This window comes from Otolemur garnettii, unplaced genomic scaffold (genome assembly GCF_000181295.1).
Source record: "Otolemur garnettii isolate 467f Iridium unplaced genomic scaffold, OtoGar3 scaffold00163, whole genome shotgun sequence".
Taxonomy (NCBI): Eukaryota; Metazoa; Chordata; class Mammalia; order Primates; family Galagidae; genus Otolemur; species Otolemur garnettii.
In genome coordinates, this window is record NW_003852558.1 from 2,915,607 (window position 1) to 2,934,737 (window position 19,131).

General features: G+C 39.4%; 1 protein-coding gene across 1 annotated transcript in view; it reads left to right on the plus strand.

The window, feature by feature from the left end:
- Nucleotides 1–1,268: 1,268 nt before the first annotated feature.
- Nucleotides 1,269–19,131, plus strand: part of CRISPLD1 (cysteine rich secretory protein LCCL domain containing 1) — a 41,324-nt gene continuing 23,461 nt past the window's right edge. The window contains exons 1-2 of the mRNA XM_003800047.3: nt 1,269–1,277; nt 2,282–2,601. Coding sequence (XP_003800095.1) covers nt 2,344–2,601 — 258 coding nt within the window. The 5' untranslated portion in view covers nt 1,269–1,277; nt 2,282–2,343. The remainder of the gene's footprint in view (nt 1,278–2,281; nt 2,602–19,131) is intronic.

The following is a 19,131-nucleotide window of genomic DNA, read 5'->3' on the forward strand; positions in this document are numbered from 1 at the left end:
GCCTTTATGAATTTAAAATTAGTAATTTTCCCACTCTAGGTTACAATTTGAAGAATAGAAGTGACTCCCCTTTCACTGTCAATTCTAAGGTTGGAGTTCGAATTCCTGCTAAAATAGCACTGGTTAACTAAAGCGTAGCCTGTATATCATCTCCGTAAATGTATACAATCTTTAGGGAAAAAAAAAATCCTGCGGTAACCTTGACAAGACAATGCCTCATTTTTTATGTGAAGTGAGGCTCTCAACTGTCAAGCAATCCTGAGCTCACCCCCAAACTCTGCCAACCCCATTCTCCATCTGATCCTCACTAAGGTTCAATGATCCCCCCAAAGAAAAATTTCTCCATTCTAGACACCCATAGGTGCTGGAAACAGATGCGGAGCCCTGGGGAAAATAAAAGGAAACGCGTTCCTCTCCCCATCCCGGGCCCCAGCTCCACTTCTGCGTCTCCCAGACTGAAGCTGTTAACCGCACCCCCTACCCGCGCCGTGCTCTCCTCTGCTCTGAGACGTGCTAAGGCTGCATTTTAGCTTCTCTGCGGAAAGGCACGTGGAAGCGGATCTCTGGAAGCAGGGGAGCCGTGCGGGGCGGGAGGCCTGGGGGGACCCTCCTTGCACACACCTCCCGCGGGCTCTAGAAGACCTTCCCGGCTCAGGTCGCTGACGGCGAAAGCACGCCCACCGAGGCCGGGCGCCGGGCGCTGCGCGGGGCGGAGCGGGGCGGGCTGCGCCCTGCGGCTCGGGAGGGCCGGGGGCCAGCGCGGGAGGGAGGTGGCGGCGGCGGGGGCGGCGGGGGGCGAGGAGGGGCGCCCGCATCACGTGCGCGCGCTGGGGCCGCAATAAATGCCCGCGAGCGCCGGGGAGCGGCGGAAGCGCCCGGCGCCGGGGTCTTCGCGAGCGTCGCCACCGAGCGGGAGCGCGAGCCCGTCGCCAGCCGTCGCCGCCGAGCCCCGCTCGCGTCTCCGCCCCCCGCTCTGCAGAGAATGCCCGGCGAGGCTCGGCCGCCCACCCCGGCAAGCTAAGGAGGCAGCTCCGAGGCTTCTGGCCCCGAGTGCGCGGTCTCACGTGGGAGCGCTCTGCCTGCCACTCCTTCCAGGGTGCAGGAGCGCGGAGGTCGGGGTTCGCGTCCTCCTCCGTCTGCGCCCTCGCAGCCTCCGGACGCGCAGTGGCCGGGTCCCTCCCGCGCGGGGCGCTCGGCGTGCGGCAGGGCGAGGACTCGGGCGCCGCGGAGGCCGCCGTCCCGCCGCTCCGCTCCCCCCGGAGCTTCACACTGGAGAGGTAAGGGCGATTCTCAAACGCACCGCTGGGGTCACCTTGCCAACTTGTTCTATTTCATTTTTGTTTCTTTTAAAATCCTACAAAACGAACTACACAAAGAACTCCTCCCCCCAAGTTTTAGAGATGGTCAGGCAGAGGGGGTCGGCGTTTCAGATTAATGGAATGTTCTTGTAGGTGACTTTGTGGGTTCACCTCCCTGTCTCGCGCTCTCCTTTTCGGTGAAGAGTGTGCTTCCGAAGGATGTGGGAGGAACACTTTGAGGTCACCGAGTGGCTGCTGGCCCTCGTGAGTGCAGGCCGCACGTTAGGCACAAACTTTCCAGGGAATAATGATTGAGTTCTGGACTTGCCTCGGGATAAGAGGAGACTTCTCCCAGTGACCCGAACCGTTCATTCTCAGTAGTTCATGGCCCCCCTGGATGCACCCATGGATACTTGCATGAATGGCCTTTTATTAAGACATTCACCCTCGATTTCAGAATACTGTGGACTCTGTGAATGTCTGTGCACCAGAGATGGAACACTGAAATAAAATATATCTAAAATGAAAAATAATACTTTAAAACTCCCTATAGAGAAACATGGACCTCCAGATTAAATAAAATGCACTAGGACCTATATACTAGGACCTACGTATATAATATGTAACATATAGCCACTTAAATCTTGTAATTCAGAGATTAGTTTGACTGTTTCCAAGTTTTCACTCTTCAGGGTACTTTTGCCATTTGTTTTTGGTCTCATGAATATTACCTGGAAATACACTTGCCAATATTGTGAAAACCTGTATTATGAATATACTTGCCTATATTGTGGAAACCTGTATTATGAAAAGTTCACGTATTATGAAAAAAAATGTTGGAGACAAGTTACTCAAAAAAGCGAGTGTCTCATTTTTTGGTGTTATGTAGATAAATCAAAACTGGCATACCCTTGTCACGTTGTTGTGCTTTTATTAATACCTTGTTGGTATCTTCATCTTAATCACATAACGTGTCTTTATAGCCAAAAGGAGTGGAAGAGCCTGTCTTGGAGATTTTCCCGGGGAAATCCTGAGGTGGTTCATTATGAAGTGCACCGCGGGGGAGTGGCTCCGAGTAACCACGGTGCTATTCATGGCTAGAGCAATTCCAGCCCTGGTGGTTCCTAATGCCACTTTATTGGAGAAACTTTTGGAAAAGTACATGGATGAGGATGGTGAGTGGTGGACGGCCAAGCAAAGAGGGAAAAGGGCCATCACAGACAATGACATGCAGAGTATCTTGGACCTTCATAATAAATTACGAAGTCAGGTGTATCCAACAGCTTCTAATATGGAGTATATGGTAAGGAAATTTTTCAAGTGGTATGTACAAAAGAAATATTTATTCATGTTTTCAGTTGTCACAGTTAAATTTTCTCATGCTGCTCCTTAATCTCTGTTTGTCCAGTATGGAATTAAAAAAAATAGATTTTCTTTGAAAGTGTCTTCTGCATATTCTTAGATTAGCAATCTTCTTGTTTCAGAGTAGAATTAAACATCTTCAGATGTAATATTCCTACTAGATACTCTAAATTGTACTCTTACCTAGAAGGTTACTATACTGAAAATACTGATTAGTTTGTGTATTTGCTTTTAAGTGACCTAGTAGACAAATTGCTTCCTAATTTCCAACTGATAGAATCTTTTTAGGAATAGCCGGTCTGGAAAATTCAGAGTTTAATAATTTCAAGAACTTTTTGGAGTGCCTGTATGTCTCTGTTTATATACACATACATACAGTATATATCGTTTCTGTTGGGCCTTGTTTTCTTACAAATATGTAAATGATATGCAACATATGGTTGCTATATGTTAAACAATACTTTGGAAATGGCATTTTTCCCCTGGATTTATTATTTGAAGTATGAAAATAAGCCGAGGTAAATGTTTAAATAAAACTATGCGCCTATCCTTAATAATCTTATATTTACTCTTAAATTAGCAAGTTTAAGAAACAAAATTACTTAAGGGAATCAACATATAACTCAATATACTTACTATTTCATACCCTGAGTATTTAGAAAACATAAAAAAACCTATTATATGTATTTCTTCCATGAATTAGGAATGCACTAATGAAGGCTGATAATAGTTATTGGTGATGGCAAAGTTTATTTAATGAATACTGGCAATGATATTTCTCCTTTGGGTGCATTGGAGGTTAATTTTAATGCATGCTGGTTTTTCTTCTTTCCTGCTTTTGCATTAGTTTTGATGGCTATTCTTCATTTAGGTAACTCTCACAAAACATGGAAGATCTAGGTTTCCATTACATATTACAAGATATGCTGTTGTATTAACTTTTACCAGAAAAAAAAAAAAAGTCACTCTAAAAATAGTAAGTAGCACTGAAAAGAACTCATCAGAGATTAAGAGTTGGAACCCAGAAATTAGCTGTATCGATGTAATCTGTAGCACTGACATCCATCAGCTGTGTGACTTTTAGCAGTTACTCATTTTTTTTCACATCAGTGTCCTGGTGTCCAGCATGTATATTCCCCCCAAGGGGTGGTTGTGAAGACTAAACAAGATAACCTGGGCAAAGTTTAGTTCATTATCAGTAAATGATAGTTCAGTCTCAGTAAATGATACTAGGACACATACTACTAACTTCATGTCTCCTACTATTTAAATATGATGTCTAAGGAAATTGTTAGTCTCTAGAGTCTATGCAGAATATGACATCTGTGATACCTCATATTCCTTCTTGTGTCTTCTATGAAGTGTTTGTCCAAAGTGAAAAGTTCTATGACTTCTTCATCTGTGAGCCTTCAAACAGAAAAGCCCATTATGGAATCGTTCCAAACAGGCCAGCCAGTGTCTGCTTATTCCATGTGGATAGGTATTCAGTTGCATTTTATTTAAAATAAGAAAGAACTTGGAAGTTCAAACCCACAAAAAGAAATCTGAGAATCTTGGTGTGTGTTTTAAGTAACATGGAAATCATGAAAGAACAGTTCTGTGATTTGTTTTTATGTCTCCCTTCCAGAAAGAAATTGCTTATTGTATGATGTCTGGTCTGGGATGTTTATATGGGTTTCATTTTAGTTTCACTGGTTTCATTCTACCCTTGAAATGTCGATTCAGAAAGCAGCCAGGGTTTATATTGTGTTGCCCTTAGATACTGTTAGCACTGGAACGGTGTCTAAGCCATTAACTAGGCTCCAGAGGAGTGCATTGCCCATGTGTGTGCACCGGGGGAACACATTTTCTAGAATGCACGTTTAAGGGGAAGTCTAAAATAACAATACTATTTTATTGAAATACTCTGGATTTAAGTATTTAATAGCAGTGTAAGTATAGATGTAGATCATGCTTATATAAATACAGTTTATTCCAAGTCACTTAAAATGTATTTATTCTGAGAAAACAAAGTTAAAAAGTGGCTAAAGAGCTAATTCCTATAAAATCTGCAGTGTCCTAAGATAAGTGTCACCACTGTTGGTCCCTTGTACCCTGTATGTCATTTCATGTTAGAGACTTGAATAGAGTCTTAGTTACATGTGGTCATGTTAGAGTCTTACTTACACTTGGTGTGTATTTTACTCTATTCTTTGTCCTTGAACCTACAGTACTCAAGTTATATCCACACTTAGTAACATTACATCCCCGCCTGTACTTTTTCCCTCATTTAACTTGTAGTGTTAAAAATTGAAAATGAAAAAGCCCTATTTTTCCTTGAAGAGCTTATAGGTTGAGAAGAATAGACACATTTGAAAACCTTCTAGTAAGCAAGGGCCCAAACCTGTTTGTTTATGTGTATGGTTAAAGCGAAGGGAGCACAGAACAATGGGACCTTGCTAATTGTGAGAGGTAATCAATGGGGAAGACAAGGTATATGTTGTTTCTTGGAAGTGGGCAGGGACTTGAATGGATTGAAAGAGGGGAAGGTAGATCTCATTTAGAGGAAGAGGAACTGAAAAACACAGGGGGGCAGGAATTTCCAGGCTGGTTGTAGTGAAGGGGAAGCGGATGAGGTTGATGGAAGCACAGATCGTGTGGCAGAATTAGGAAGCAGGGAAATGAATGGTTGGTGATAGGAACCAGTAATCCTAAGGAAGGGGGTTACCTACATTTAATTTAGGGTAAATTGAGAAAGTGGGTCATCCAGTGAACCTGTTGCTGAAGATGCAATTGATTCTGGAGGAAAAAAAGACTGAGTGTTGTTTTTCCCACTGGTAAAATGAAAGACTATCAGCCTCACAGGTTGTAATGAGATGGACATTGGATGCTGCTGAGTAGGTTCATTTTCTTCAAGTCTTTCCTTCTGTGGGTTTTAAGACTCTGTTATTGATTCGTTCATCTCTTGTCTTTATTTTCTTGCCATCTCTAAAAAGCTTGTTTCCCAGCGTTTCCCTTTTGTCCTTCTCTTTGGCCTTACCTACCCTTGACTTCAAGTACCATCCTGCCTTTGTGACTCCACATTCTATGTCTTTGCCCATCAACACTGTCTTTGAGCTCCATTTTTGTTTCCTACTGCCTTTTGGATCCTATCTATGTGGTATTATTCCAAAGTTATTTAAGCCTAAAATGTCTGAAAAAGAAACCTGAATAAAAAAACCTAAAATCTAACTGCCTCATCCCTTCCCTACACCCTCACCTGTCTGCCTGCCTTCCTTCTTAGGTTCTTTCCAAGTTTATATCACCAACATCTGCTCAGTCCTAAGAATCATACCATCTTCCCTGCCCTAAACTGGACACATTTTCAATTCCCGCCACTCATTTCCATGTAACATATATACAAAAACATAAGTAGACAATTACTTGCCAAGTTGTGTAGTTTCTGTCTCAAATGTCTTTGGAATCCATCACTTTCATTGCATCCTAATATTTGCTTGTTACATCACTCCTATATTGTTACTACACCTTCACACCTGGCCCACCATGACAGTCCCTTCCTACTTTAATTTCTGATTTAGTCCATTCTCTTCACTGTCCCTAAAGCTGACTTTTCCCTCACACAAATCTGTGTTGGTTGCTCAGCTGCACATAAGTTCTTTTGACTCCTGGCTGCTCTCAGGAGGGCTGTGTAAAGCCCACAGCCCATGTGCTGTCATCTGCTCATAGTGCCGGACTTCCTTGTGCGTATTTGAGCATGTGTTTGTGTTGAATTACTCAGTGTTCTCAAAGATGGACATGCTTCTTCACACCTCTGTGTCTCTTTGTTCTATGGCCTTTATGCCTAGAATGCCAGTGCTTCCTGTCACTTCTTAACAAACTATTATACCTAAGACTAGGTACAAAGGTTGTCTTTCCTATAAAGCTTCCTCTGTTACACCCATACCTCTGTAGCGCTTTACTGAAGCCTATTGATAGAATTAAAATTTTGTTGCAGTGAAATACTTACATGTCTGTTTCTGTTTTCCTTTCCAAGACTTTGAATTCCTTCAAGGGCAAGGATCATACCTTATTTATCCTTATAACCCAGAGCCTGGTACATAGAAGAGGTACTCAAGAAATGTTTGTTGATTGAATTGATTGCTGAATGCTCACTAAATATGTGTTAAATTAACAAATAGATTAAAGAATAGCTAAGATTGTACATTAGATGAATATGGAGAAAAGGTATGAAAGAGGAATTATAATAACCAAAGTCTGGAAGGAAGAATACCACCAAAATTAGAGATATTGATGCAGGAAATTGGAAACGTTTGAAAAGAAGGCGTAACTACTTCAAATAATTCAGGATTTTTTATTTCTATTTTTCACATATTCATGGGATGCTAAGAATTGTTCAGGAATGAAGAACTCCTGAGCTAATAATAAAGGTATTCAAATGCTGTGGGATTTAAATAATAAAATGAATGAATATTTATTCCTGTTACAGATTTTTAATTTATAGCCTCTAAAACATTATAGATTGACTAAAATCCAAAATAGTTTACTACTTAAGTCTGGAATGTACTTTAGTACCCAGGGCACTTGACCTTAGAAAGGACACATGGGCCGATTACATACATCATTTCTTGGTGTTACTTCTGCTTCCTTGTCTTTTTGAGAGCTGGAAGGGCTGATGGCTGTGTGTATTCACCCTCTCAGCTGACTGATGGATGAGGATATAGGCAGAACTGTGGCAAGGCACTTTTGTAAACGTAGACCAAAACACATCTGTATACCTCTCCTTGAGCCAGATAACCGATGGTGCTTTCAGTCCATGGTATATGTTGATGGAAACAGTGGCTCGGTTCCAGTTTGTTACATACAGCTTTTTCTAAGGCCAGGTTTAAAAGTGGAAAGCATTCTGTTTTGCTTTGTTTTCTCTGGGCTTCTGTACTGGAGATAATTCCAAAAACTGAATATGGGACAACTACTTTGTTGAACAGATTGATTCGAGCCTGGAATATCCAAAAGTTATTGTTAGCTTGTGTGTTGCTCTGTTTATTCCCACAAATCTATATTTTCAGATATTTGCCATCAGCAACATATATCCAGAAAAAATGCAGATAAAGAAATTATGGCCTCACAGTTTGTTTACCCATAGTACATTTCTGAATCTTGGTAATCAAGGAATTATTGCAATTAAGGTTATTGCAACTCTTGATTCTTAAATAATAGTTGTCTGCCTATATACTAGTGCTTGCTTGGTATTTTCAAAAAAAAAAATTTTACCTTTTATTGATATATACTATCTTTATGAACTTATAGGTACATGAAATCTCTTTATTGATTTAAAGAATATCATTGACTTTTAAAGTTATTTTTATAAATTTAAAATAGCTTATTTAATTTTCATAAAGTATTTTATTCTTTAATAGTAGAATTAAAGAAAAATTTTTTAATTTGTAGAATTAAAAAAATTACAAAACCTTAATTTGAATAGTTTCTATTAAGACATTGACCCTTTAATGTATTTTTGTTTTTGAAAATTACATGATAGATCCCAGTACCTCCAGGAAGAAAATAACATTACAGGCCAGTTCTATTTAATTTAGTAACTAATTACCTTGGAGTTCTGGGACAGTAAAGTTTCTCCCTTAAATGTTGATATACCCATACATCTAAGGGTTTAAATACAAGAGAAGAAATGTAATTTTGGTAGGAGAAGGGAATACTCAAGAGTCAGAAAAATGCCATAAAATTTTGGAATTTTATTATTATCTATTCCTTCCATCCTGCATGTATTGGGAGTTTGCCAAACACTATGTAAGGCCCAGCAGTAAACCTCACAAACAATCATATTTGCATGGAACAGGTGTGGTGAAGGCTTTGATTGAGCAAGGGGGCCGCCCATGTGTCTGACAGAGAGTGGGCATGGGACTTCTCTCGTGTGTGTATGAAATGAGATCAGACATTTAATTGCAGAGGGCAGATGCGGGTCGTCGTAAAGACCCTCACTTTTAGTCTGAGGCATAAGAAGCCATTTGATGCATTGGACAGAAGAGAAGCATGGTCTTACTTATGCTTAACTCAAAATCATTCTGGCTTTGTTGAGAACACACTTCAGGTGGTTGGAGGAGGGACAGACACATCTTTGAACAGAAAGACAAAGTGATTGTAATGATTCATAGGGCAGGTGAGTGGAGTAGTAGCCAGGAAGGTGGGGAGACGTGTAGAAGAGTGTGAATATTAAATCCCATTGTGATCATAACATTAATCTTGAAAATTTTGAGGATACCTGTTGCCAGATGAATGAAACTGACTTGATGGGAGGCAGCCAGAAGGCTGGGATTTCCTGTGTCTGCTGCAATATCTCAATCTCTCCAAGCCTTGGCTACTGTGTTTTGAAAACTGATGGCAGTTTCCATATTAATGGTGAAGATTCTGGATCGTTCAACTTGTAGGGACTTCCAGAATAGTTGCAGAGATTCCAGAAGTCACCATTTACTCGGTACCCATTTTACCAACATAATTATAAGAATTAGAAGAGGTGGAACTCAACTTCTGCCTTCCCACCTTCCCAGGATAGAGATGCCTGCTCCTTTCCCACCTAGTATACCCTTCTCTCCCCAACCCCAGTCTCTTGCCTCCTTCCCTCCATAAACAACAGAAGGTGAGAATTTTAGCGTGAGAAGTAGAATAGGAAGTGGTCCAGTTCCTGTCCAGTAGTCACCATTTGCATGATCATAGGGAATATAATTGGGATTTTATTTCATTTTGGAGGGAGCATAGACGGATTTTGGATGCAGGATGTGACTGTACAGTTGAGGAACTAGAAGCATTGGTGTTGCCATTTTCTAAGGTAGGGAAGGATGTGGATACAGCAGCTTTTTGGTAAAGAAAGCTGGAGCTCAATTTTGAACATATTAAATGTGAGATTTAGCTTAAATAAGTAATATGTTGCATGTATAGTTAGACATATAACAATTAGATATATGTAAGCCAGTATCAGACATAAAATTAGGTTTCATCAGCATTCACATGGTATTTAAAGTTGTGAGGAGGGAAGAGATTTAAAGGGAATGTGTATAGACAGAGATCTTCAGCTTCCATGAGCCTTTGATACACTTTAAAAGTATAGAGTGATATTTGTATCAGAATGCTCATTGCAGCCCAATTCATAATTGCTAGGTCAAGGAAGAAGCCCAAGTGCTCATCGACCCACGAATGGATCAATAAGTTGTGGTATATGTATACCATGGTGGAATACTATGCAGCCCTAAAGAAAGATGGAGACTTTACCTCCTTCATGTTTACATGGATGGAGCTGGAAAATACTCTTCTTGGCAAAGTATCTCAAGAATGGAAGAGAAAGTATCCAATGTACTCAGCCCTACTATGAAACTAATTTATAGCTTTCATAGGAAAACTATAACCCAATTTTAGCCCAAGAATATGCGAAAAGGGGAGAGGGAGGGGAGGGAGGGGAAGAATGAATGGATGGAGGGTGATTGGAGAGATTACACCTATGGTTTATCCTATAAGGGTACATGTGAATCTCTCTAAGTGTAGAATATAAATGTCTTAACACAATAACTAAGATAATGACATAAAGGTTATGTTAACCAGTTGGATGAAAGTATTTCAAATTGTATATAGCAACAGCACTCTGTACCCCATGATAGCATTAATGTACACACATATGATTTAATATTAAAAAAAAAAGTGTAGAGGAAGAGAAGGTGAGGGGAACAAGGAGGGGAATTGAGAATTAGGGAGAAAACCAGAGGAATAGCAGAAGGTATGATCAACTCTGTCAAAAACACTGTTTATAAAATTCAATTAAAATGCAGAGATGACAATATTATAACATTTTCACAATATGGGAGCTGCTAGAGATCTGATAAAACAGTTTGGGGTGAAGTGTTAATAGTCCAAGAGGGGTTTAAGAATGGGATGAGAGGAATTAACATGCTTATTCATTTGTTTATTTATCAAATATGCAACATCTCTTGTGGGCCAGATGGTATCCACAATGTTAACTCCTTTCCACCAAAAATTTTCCACTTAGTTTTGGAAGAGATAATTCAATTAGGGAATATATTTCAAATTTTATGACGGCAATAGGAAAATGTAATTACATAATATTTTTTGCAGTTGCCTTAAATGAATACCTCCATTAAAAACTGAAAATATTAATGTATAATCATATAACCAAGGTTAAGAGGAGCGTTTAGTTCAGGGGCATTCTCTCTTTGCTATTGTTGAGGCTATGCTGTCTCATGTATTTCTTATAGGAATTATGCAATAAAATACACATATACACAGCTATGATTTAATTTAAAAAATGAAAAAAATAAAAGTTACAGATGTTAAAAAAATAAAAATAAAATTCAAATTCTCTCTCTTTCTTTTTTTTTTTTTTCTTTTTTGTAGAGATGGGGATCTCTTGCTCAGGCTGATCAAATTCTTGTTTTTAATGATTTTAGTAACTCAAAGCCACGTGATTATAAAAATGATAGGTCATTCATTCACATATATAATATATACAATAATATGGATGATATATGTGTGTATGTATATGTACTTTTTAGTTTATGGAAAGAAAAATGTGAATATTAAAAGTCGTAATGAATTATCTGATGAAAATATTTCAGTATTTGTGTCTAAGTAACTCTTTTTCTACGATAATTTTAACAGCTACAGCAAACCTTTTTTATGATTGATTAGAAGTTTGTTGTTCTTATTGATAAATGTGTGTTTAGGAAAATACATTTAATTGATTGAGCATTTATGTGCCAGGCACTATTCTTGATGCTGGGGAATACATTAGTGTATAAAAAGTTTGACAAGTTAAAGGAAATAAGCAGAGTGAGTTAATAGAGGATGGTAGAGGTGGTTCTAATCATGAGTAGTTAAGGAAGGCTTTTCTGCTGGTGGCTTTTGGTCTAAGAGCTGAGTTACAAGGAGCCAGATAAACAAAAATACAGGAGACCTATCATTCTAGGCGAAAGGAATATCAGATACAAAGAGTTTAAGTCAGGCTCGGCATCTGTAGCTCAAGTGGTAGGGTGCAGCCACATACACCAGAGCTGGCGGTTTGAATCCAGCACGGGCCCACCCAACAACAATGACAACTACAATGAAAAAATAGCCGGGCGTTGTGGTGGACACCTGTAGTCCCAGCTACTTGGGAAGCTGAGGCGAGAGAATCACTTAAGCCCATGAGTTGGAGGTTGCTTTGAGCTGTGATGCCATGGTACTCAACCCAGGGCGACAAAGTGAGACTTTTGTCTCCAAAAAAAAAAAAAAAAAATTTTAAGAGTAAAGCCAGAATTTCACAAAGAAGCCTGAGTGGCTGAGTTTTATTCAGGAATGGGGGAAGTATTAGAAGCATATGTATAATTTTTGTATGCCTTATAGGTGAGAAGAAATTTGTATTTTATTCTAAGTAAAGTGGAGAGCCATTGGTTAGTTTTTTTTACAAGGTACAGGTCTGTTCTTCTTTCCATTTTTATAAAGTTGCTCTGGAGAGACAAGGCTGAAAGCAGAGAGATGAATTGGAAGCTATTGCAGATTTCTGTGGGAGGGATGATGGTGACTTGGTCCCGTGTGAAAATGGTAAAGTTGGAGAGAAGTGGCTAGTTTCAGGGTCTGTTTTAATGAGACTGCTGACTGGTTTAATGGATAGCTTTATTACGAACAGTAATGGGTAAAGAGAAATCTGGGATGTTCTTGGATCTTTGCAAGCACTTGGGGGAGAGTTAAAGCATTTCTTGAGACAGAAGGAGAAACCAGAGAAAGTGAAGATGAAATCACGAGTTTCTTTTGGCTGAGCTTTGAGATGCATGCCATCTTAAGTTGCTTTTAATGGTCAGTGGAGAGGCCAAACTCCATAAAATGTGAACATCATGTAGATATTATTAGGAACCGTCTAAACTGAACTGACTGAACAACATCCTCCAGGGAGAGAAGACTTTTATGGACAAGGCCTGGATGCCATAGATTGAGGCTGGCACAGCACTCTGTATGGTTGAGCAGAAAGGAAAAGTTAGCAAAGCAGCTGAGAACAAGTGGTTAGTAGGCGTGGAGGAAATGGCAGAAGGTCATCCTGGAAGTCAAGTTTAACAAGAGAGAAGTCAGCATTTCTCACTATTGATGAGAACCTGCATTAAGATGAAGAAAAATCAGCATGGTTTTGTCAGTACTGAGGTCATTGGCGATCTTTCTAAGATTCATTCCAGAGGCCAGGTCTGCACAGAAGTCTTGTTTAGGAGGTAGGAAGAGAAAGGCAGGTGGGGGAGTAGAGAAGTAATTTTAACTTCTCAGGATGATGATGTTGTGAAGGAGATGAGAGAAATTGGAGAATAGCTGGAGGGAAATATGGGAAGCTTTCATTTTTGTTTTTTAGAGAGTATATTTTTAGACTGATAGTAGTGAGCAGATTGAGAAAGCATTTGGCATAGAAAGAAGAAAGTATAAGTTCAAAGTCAGCTCATTTATTCTGAAGGGAAAGACTGAGGTTGTTGTTATAGGAGCAGATAGTTTGGAGGATCTATTTTTAAAGGATTCAGGTATTAGATACAGATACAGACCAAACAGCGTGCTTGAGGTTCACGTTATGAATTGAATGCTAAGTACAGATAGTTGTATAGGAATCTAAAAATGAAATTTGGAATTATGGAAACTACTGACCCAAATATGTAACTTGGATCAGTGGATTACTAAACTGGCCAGACATAAGAACCCCAAACTATGATCTGATGAATCTTACTTTATTTTTCCTCTTTTGACTAGTTCACATAATCAATAAGTGTTATTAAGTCAGTTACTTGCACATACATGGGTATTGGGAAAAATACTCAGATTTTCCATATTGGCCGCTCATCAGTCTGAAAGGCAAAACATTTAGTAGGTTTTACGTGCTTTCTATTTTAAGTTTTTAACTAAAAAACATTTTGAAATTGATTTGGGGGTAGAAATAATGGCTCTTTAGTCGAATGCCACTCAAATTTTAATGTGCATATGAATCCCCTGGTTAATCTTGTTAACATGTAAATTCCCCCTCCCCCCTTCTGAATTCCTAACAAGCTCCCTTGTGAAATGACAGCCAGTAGGGAATCATTTTAATGACAAAGTTCTATTGAATAGTGAAAAGTGAAGTGCAGCCAATAGCAGGATAAACTTTAAAGCCCATCTGAGTGAGGAGGGGAGAAGTAGAATTTCAGTGTGGATAAATTTGGGAGTAGGGGGCAGCCACTAGATAGTCAGATAACGAGCTATTAGGTAAGACCGGCATAAACAGAGGACTTACTGTTTATAGATGAACCCCTGTACAACTCAAATAATACAAAGTAACTACAAAACACTGGACAGTCCAGTAGAGGTGATGGCAATAAGACGTAAAACTGTCTTAGACTTGCTCAACACATGGCAACTCCATGGCTGAAATGCTGAGTCAGGAGGAGGAAAACCAAAATGATAGAAGCGCTGGGGGAGGGGCGGCTCTTGAATGAGGATGAAATAAGACACCTGTCTGCAAGGAAAAGACCAAGAGGTCTGTTAAATCAAGACTGCTGAAGACAAAGTGAGTGCAACCTGAACAAATACAAACCAGTGCTACTTCACATGAACATCTTTGCTGGTGGGTTTTCATGCTGGACAAATCTGGCCAGCCTGCCCCCTGTGCAGGTGGGAAAGTGCTTAACGCCCCCCTTGTGTGCTCTCTGACAATACCCCTCTTCCTTCAAGGCGCGCCCTAAGTACCATGCTTTTGTCTGCATCCTCCAGACAGAGGTAGGTGCTGACCCCAACCCACATGCCTGGTTTCCCTAATCTCTTGGACGTGACTCTGCCTGTGCTGTTTATATCCCTGTCTCTTTCTCCTTCCTTTGTGGGAGGGGACTGTGCTACAGCCATCTTTGCATTCCCCAGCTGAGCAGCAGACACATGCCCTGAGCTCAGTTTGTGCTACTAGGGAGGGGGAAAAACAAATGGAATGAATGAATGAAAAAGGTGACTAGTTTTTCACCCTCATGGTAGGGCAGTGAGGACTCGGGGGTAATTCATCTTCCATCCTCTGAGTTCCTGCTTGTATATTTCATTGGCCAATCCCACCAGAAGCCAGGGAGCAAGAGAGGCTAAGGTCACTTATTATGTGGAGTTGAGCCTTTTGTCACATAGAGCTTGCTTGGCAGCAAGGAGCTGAGAATGGCTATACAGATGAAAAATATTGTGTACAATTTTCCTTCTCAAATTTTCAAGGACCTTTGAAAACTGTATTATACACTATTTAAAAAAAATCTTCACCTTAGTCAGTGTATAAATATGTTGGGAGATAATCCCTGAAGAAAACCTAAAAATCCCATCGAGGATGCAGTGGTTATTAAACCAGATTGAGCATCGTAGCAGTCAAGGAAAATAGGGAACGTATGCTTTACACAGCTCTCGCTCTCTGTTCAGTGGTATAAAAATTTATCATTCTTGGGGCAGCGCCTGTGGCTCAAAGGAGTAGGGTGCTGGCCCCACTGGAAGTGGTGGGTTCAAACCCAGCCCCAGCCAAAAACTGTAAAAAAAAAAAAAAATTATTCTTAAGGCAAGAATTATTACTAACAACAACAGAATTCTTCATACAACATAGGAATGATGAACAACATAATATATCAATTTTATTAAAAGTATGTAAATACGCATTTCAGTGTTTCTTGTAATAGTCTTTGGTTTAAGTTGAAATTTCAGCGTTAAGTTAGAGATTTCAGTTTTTTATAAATCTGCAAACTTTCTCTTTTGTTAATTTGCGCAGGAAGATTTTTATTCTGATCTATCTTTTTTTAATTTTGAAAATTTGGCATCCCCAAGTACAGAAATAAAAGCAATTAGTTTTTACTCGCATTCAAAACCTAAGTTACGGTTATTTTGGTATTTAAATATAAAGCGTAAACTAATGCATAAGTGGAGATTGCAGAGTGATTTATTATGAGTTTTTCTTTCCTTCTAGGCATTATTCTAGGCCTGACTTTGAGATCAGTCCTGCATCTATCTAAAATTTACTAGGCTATGAATAAACACAGATGTTCATTCTTATAAACTGATCCCATATCTACAGATAAAGATTTGAAGAACTGATAAATTAATTAGTACGTTTCCAATTACTAAAGTATTTCCTTAAATACTGAGGTCACCTCAAACATCTGGAACGTGATCTTAAACTATTCCTCTTTTTTTTTTTTTGAAACGAGCCTCAAGCTGTCCCCTTGGGTAGAGTGCTGTGGCATAGCTCACAGCAACCTCCAACTCGGGCTCAAGTGAGTCTCCTGCCTCAGCCTCCCAAGTAGCTGGGACCACAGGCGCCCGCCACAACGCCTGGCTTATTTTTTATTTTGGTTGCAGCCATCATTGTTGTTTGGCGGTCCTGGGCTGGATTTGAACCCACCACCTTAGGTGTATGTGGCTGGCACCTTAGCCACTTGAGCCACAGGTGCCGAGCCAACTATTCCTCTCTTAAATGACAATAAAAAATAATGAAGGGCAAAGCCTTGCGTTGATCAGAATGTCAGTAAGAATATATGACATTTACAAAAACAATACAAGTTCAACTTTTCAGGGCTTTCCCTGTATTTAACCTAGACACATTATCAGTACCCTCCCATCTGAGATTATATTGAACTGTATGCAAGAGGCAAAGGAAGTTAGGCTCTTGTGTCTCTGACCTCTTATTGCCCATTTCCAGGCAACTGTGGGGCTAAAAGTAATAAGTACATATGGGTGATCTGTGATAAGCCAAGCTTGACATTAGGTGCTGTTAAAACACAAAAATACTAAGACACGGTTTTGGTTTAAAATTCTAGTTTGGAAATGAACCCAGAGTGATAGACAGAGCTAGGAGAATATAGTACTTGGGGGATGTTGACTGTGTTATGAAGCAGACATTCTTTAGAAAATATAAGGATTGTGTAAAATGAATAGCTCTGCTGCTCCAGGGAGGCTGTCAGGCCTCTATCATGCATCTGGTATGGTATCTGTTATCATAAGGAAGTAGCAGGTTTAATTGAAATACTCTTGTGAGTTTATCTGCATATTAAATTTCTCTGCCAAAATTATTTTAATTTTAATAAAAGGAAGAAGTAGTTGCCTAAATTATTAGGATGCTACTTTTTCTTTGAAGGTTTTAATGCTTTGTTTTAAAGTAAATTTTTAGTAAAAGACCAACACAGATGCCTCACATCTCTGTAATTTCCAGGAGACCCTAAAATGTGCTTTGCCTGCAGGTGATACAGCTTTCTCAGTAGCTGGCCTGTCTGTGCCCTGAACACAAGGGTTTCCTTTGAAATCTGAGCCTTGTGCATTTTTCCTACGACTACAAAGTCTTCTTAGAGCAGGTGAAGCACAGCACTTAAATACTTCAGGTAATTGAATTGTGAGGAATGCATTACAGCTGTGTTCCCTGGTGCTGGGGCCACACAGTTTAGTCACAAAAGCATCAGACACTTGTCCAGCACAGACTTACTCACTTATTAATTTCATTGATGCCTGTTTGAGGGAAAAGAAAATGGTTTTAAAGAGTTTATAATGAGGCCTTGTATTTGAAATTTGAATCCACTGTCTCCTGAACTGTCAAGTGTGTCCCTTCCGTAGAATAATGAACCGTCAGGCTATCTTGATTTTGGAAATCAAAGTTATTTCCTTCGAGAGGATCACATTGAAAACGTACTCTATCAGATCTTTGGATTGTAGTTTCTGGTTTAAATAGGAAAACACAAATGATTTAGGGAGAGATTTAGTTTTAAACTAGGATAGATAATTTATACACCCGTTTTTCCAGAAATGGTGGCTTAGTAGGGATTATGCTTCAAAGGTGGTATTTTAAAAAAAACGATAGTTCTATGTGTCTTTGATTTTTTTCTTTAACCACTTCTACATCCATGAGCTGATTGAAAAATCCTAGTGTTTTTTTAACTGTGCAGGTAAATTACCCGTGGAAGTCTATACCCATTCCAGATATTTTACCATCATGTTTTTAGGGTGAAGGTGAAGAGAGGCTTGATTTTAGCTTTGTATTAGGAATATCTTACTCAGCTCATTGGGGGAGTTTTATTGAAGGTTCTTTGTTATCTGTTATAAATTAAAAATTAAAAACAAATGATTCAGAAACAGTTGATTTTGCTCTAATAATTAGAAAATCTGAAATCTCCTTGCAGATCACAAAGCAACTTTGCTTCTTAGGTCAGAGATGACCTTAATTGTCACCAGTAATATTACTTTACAGTGAATAATTCTTATGGGGTGTTTCAGGCAATACAGGACATTCTTGAAGTAATAGAATTTTAAAGCTAAAGGAAATTGAAAAGACTTATTTTACGTCTATAATGTTAGAGATAAGGAAATGGAAACCACACTTCATATAATCAAAGAGACAAATTTGAAGGCACATAATTTATAAGTAGAAAGAAAACCTTTTGGGGTGTACCTGTTTTAGTTTTAGTTTTCTATGGTCTAAGTAATGTAAACAAGTATATGCTTATATTTGTGTTTGCCTACATAAGAAAACAAGAAGAAACTTTGTCATGAATGCCCTTGCTTGTGAGTGTCCAGAACATAGGGCACTAAGGGAGGGCCATTTTCCACACCATTGAAAACTAAAGTGATGTCATTACTCTTTTTTTTTTTTTTTTTTTTGAGACAGAGCCTCAAGCTGTCCCCCTGGGCAGAGTGCCGTGGCCTTACAGCTCACAGCAACCTCCAACTCCTGGGCTCAAGCGAGTCTCCTGCCTCCGCCTCCCAAGTAGCTGGGACCACAGGCGCCCGCCACAACGCCTGGCTATTTTTTGGTTGTAGCCGTCATTGTTGTTTGGCGGGTCCGGGCTGGGGATTCAAACCTGCCACCCTAGGTGTACGTGGCTGGCGCCTTAGCCGGTTGAGCTATAGGCGCCGAGCCTGTCATTACTCTTGACATCTATCGACTGCTCAGAACCTGGGTAGGTAGGATTGGAGATCATGGAGTGGTAATTGGAGTGAAGCATGCATAGGTCTGTGCATTAAAAGAAGAATGTAGAATAAATTGTTAAAACGTCATTGCAAATGCTAAGACAGTTTTAAAAGATAGCTTTATCATATTATTTGCAGTTTTCAGTACCAATAACTTAGTGTATAAATGAAGGCCCATCACCTACACCCACCACTATTCTTGGGGTAGAGTGAAAGTCTAGTCTAATGAAACAATTTTGCATCAGCCAAATAATCTCACAAAACCTAATTCCCTACTTTTAATATAATCTAAAACAATACTAAATAATGAAAAGTTTTTTTAGCATTAAGTATTCTTTTTGAAATTAACATTTGATATTTATCTGAAAAATAATATACCTTACATTTTAGTTTTTTATTAATGTTCTTGAAGCCTCAATTATGAGAAAATGCTCATCTTCTAGTGACTGATGAACATGGGTCTTCAACTCTTATTCAAAGTACTATAATAAAAATTTCGAAGTTACAAAGAGTAAATAATTCCTAGGACATG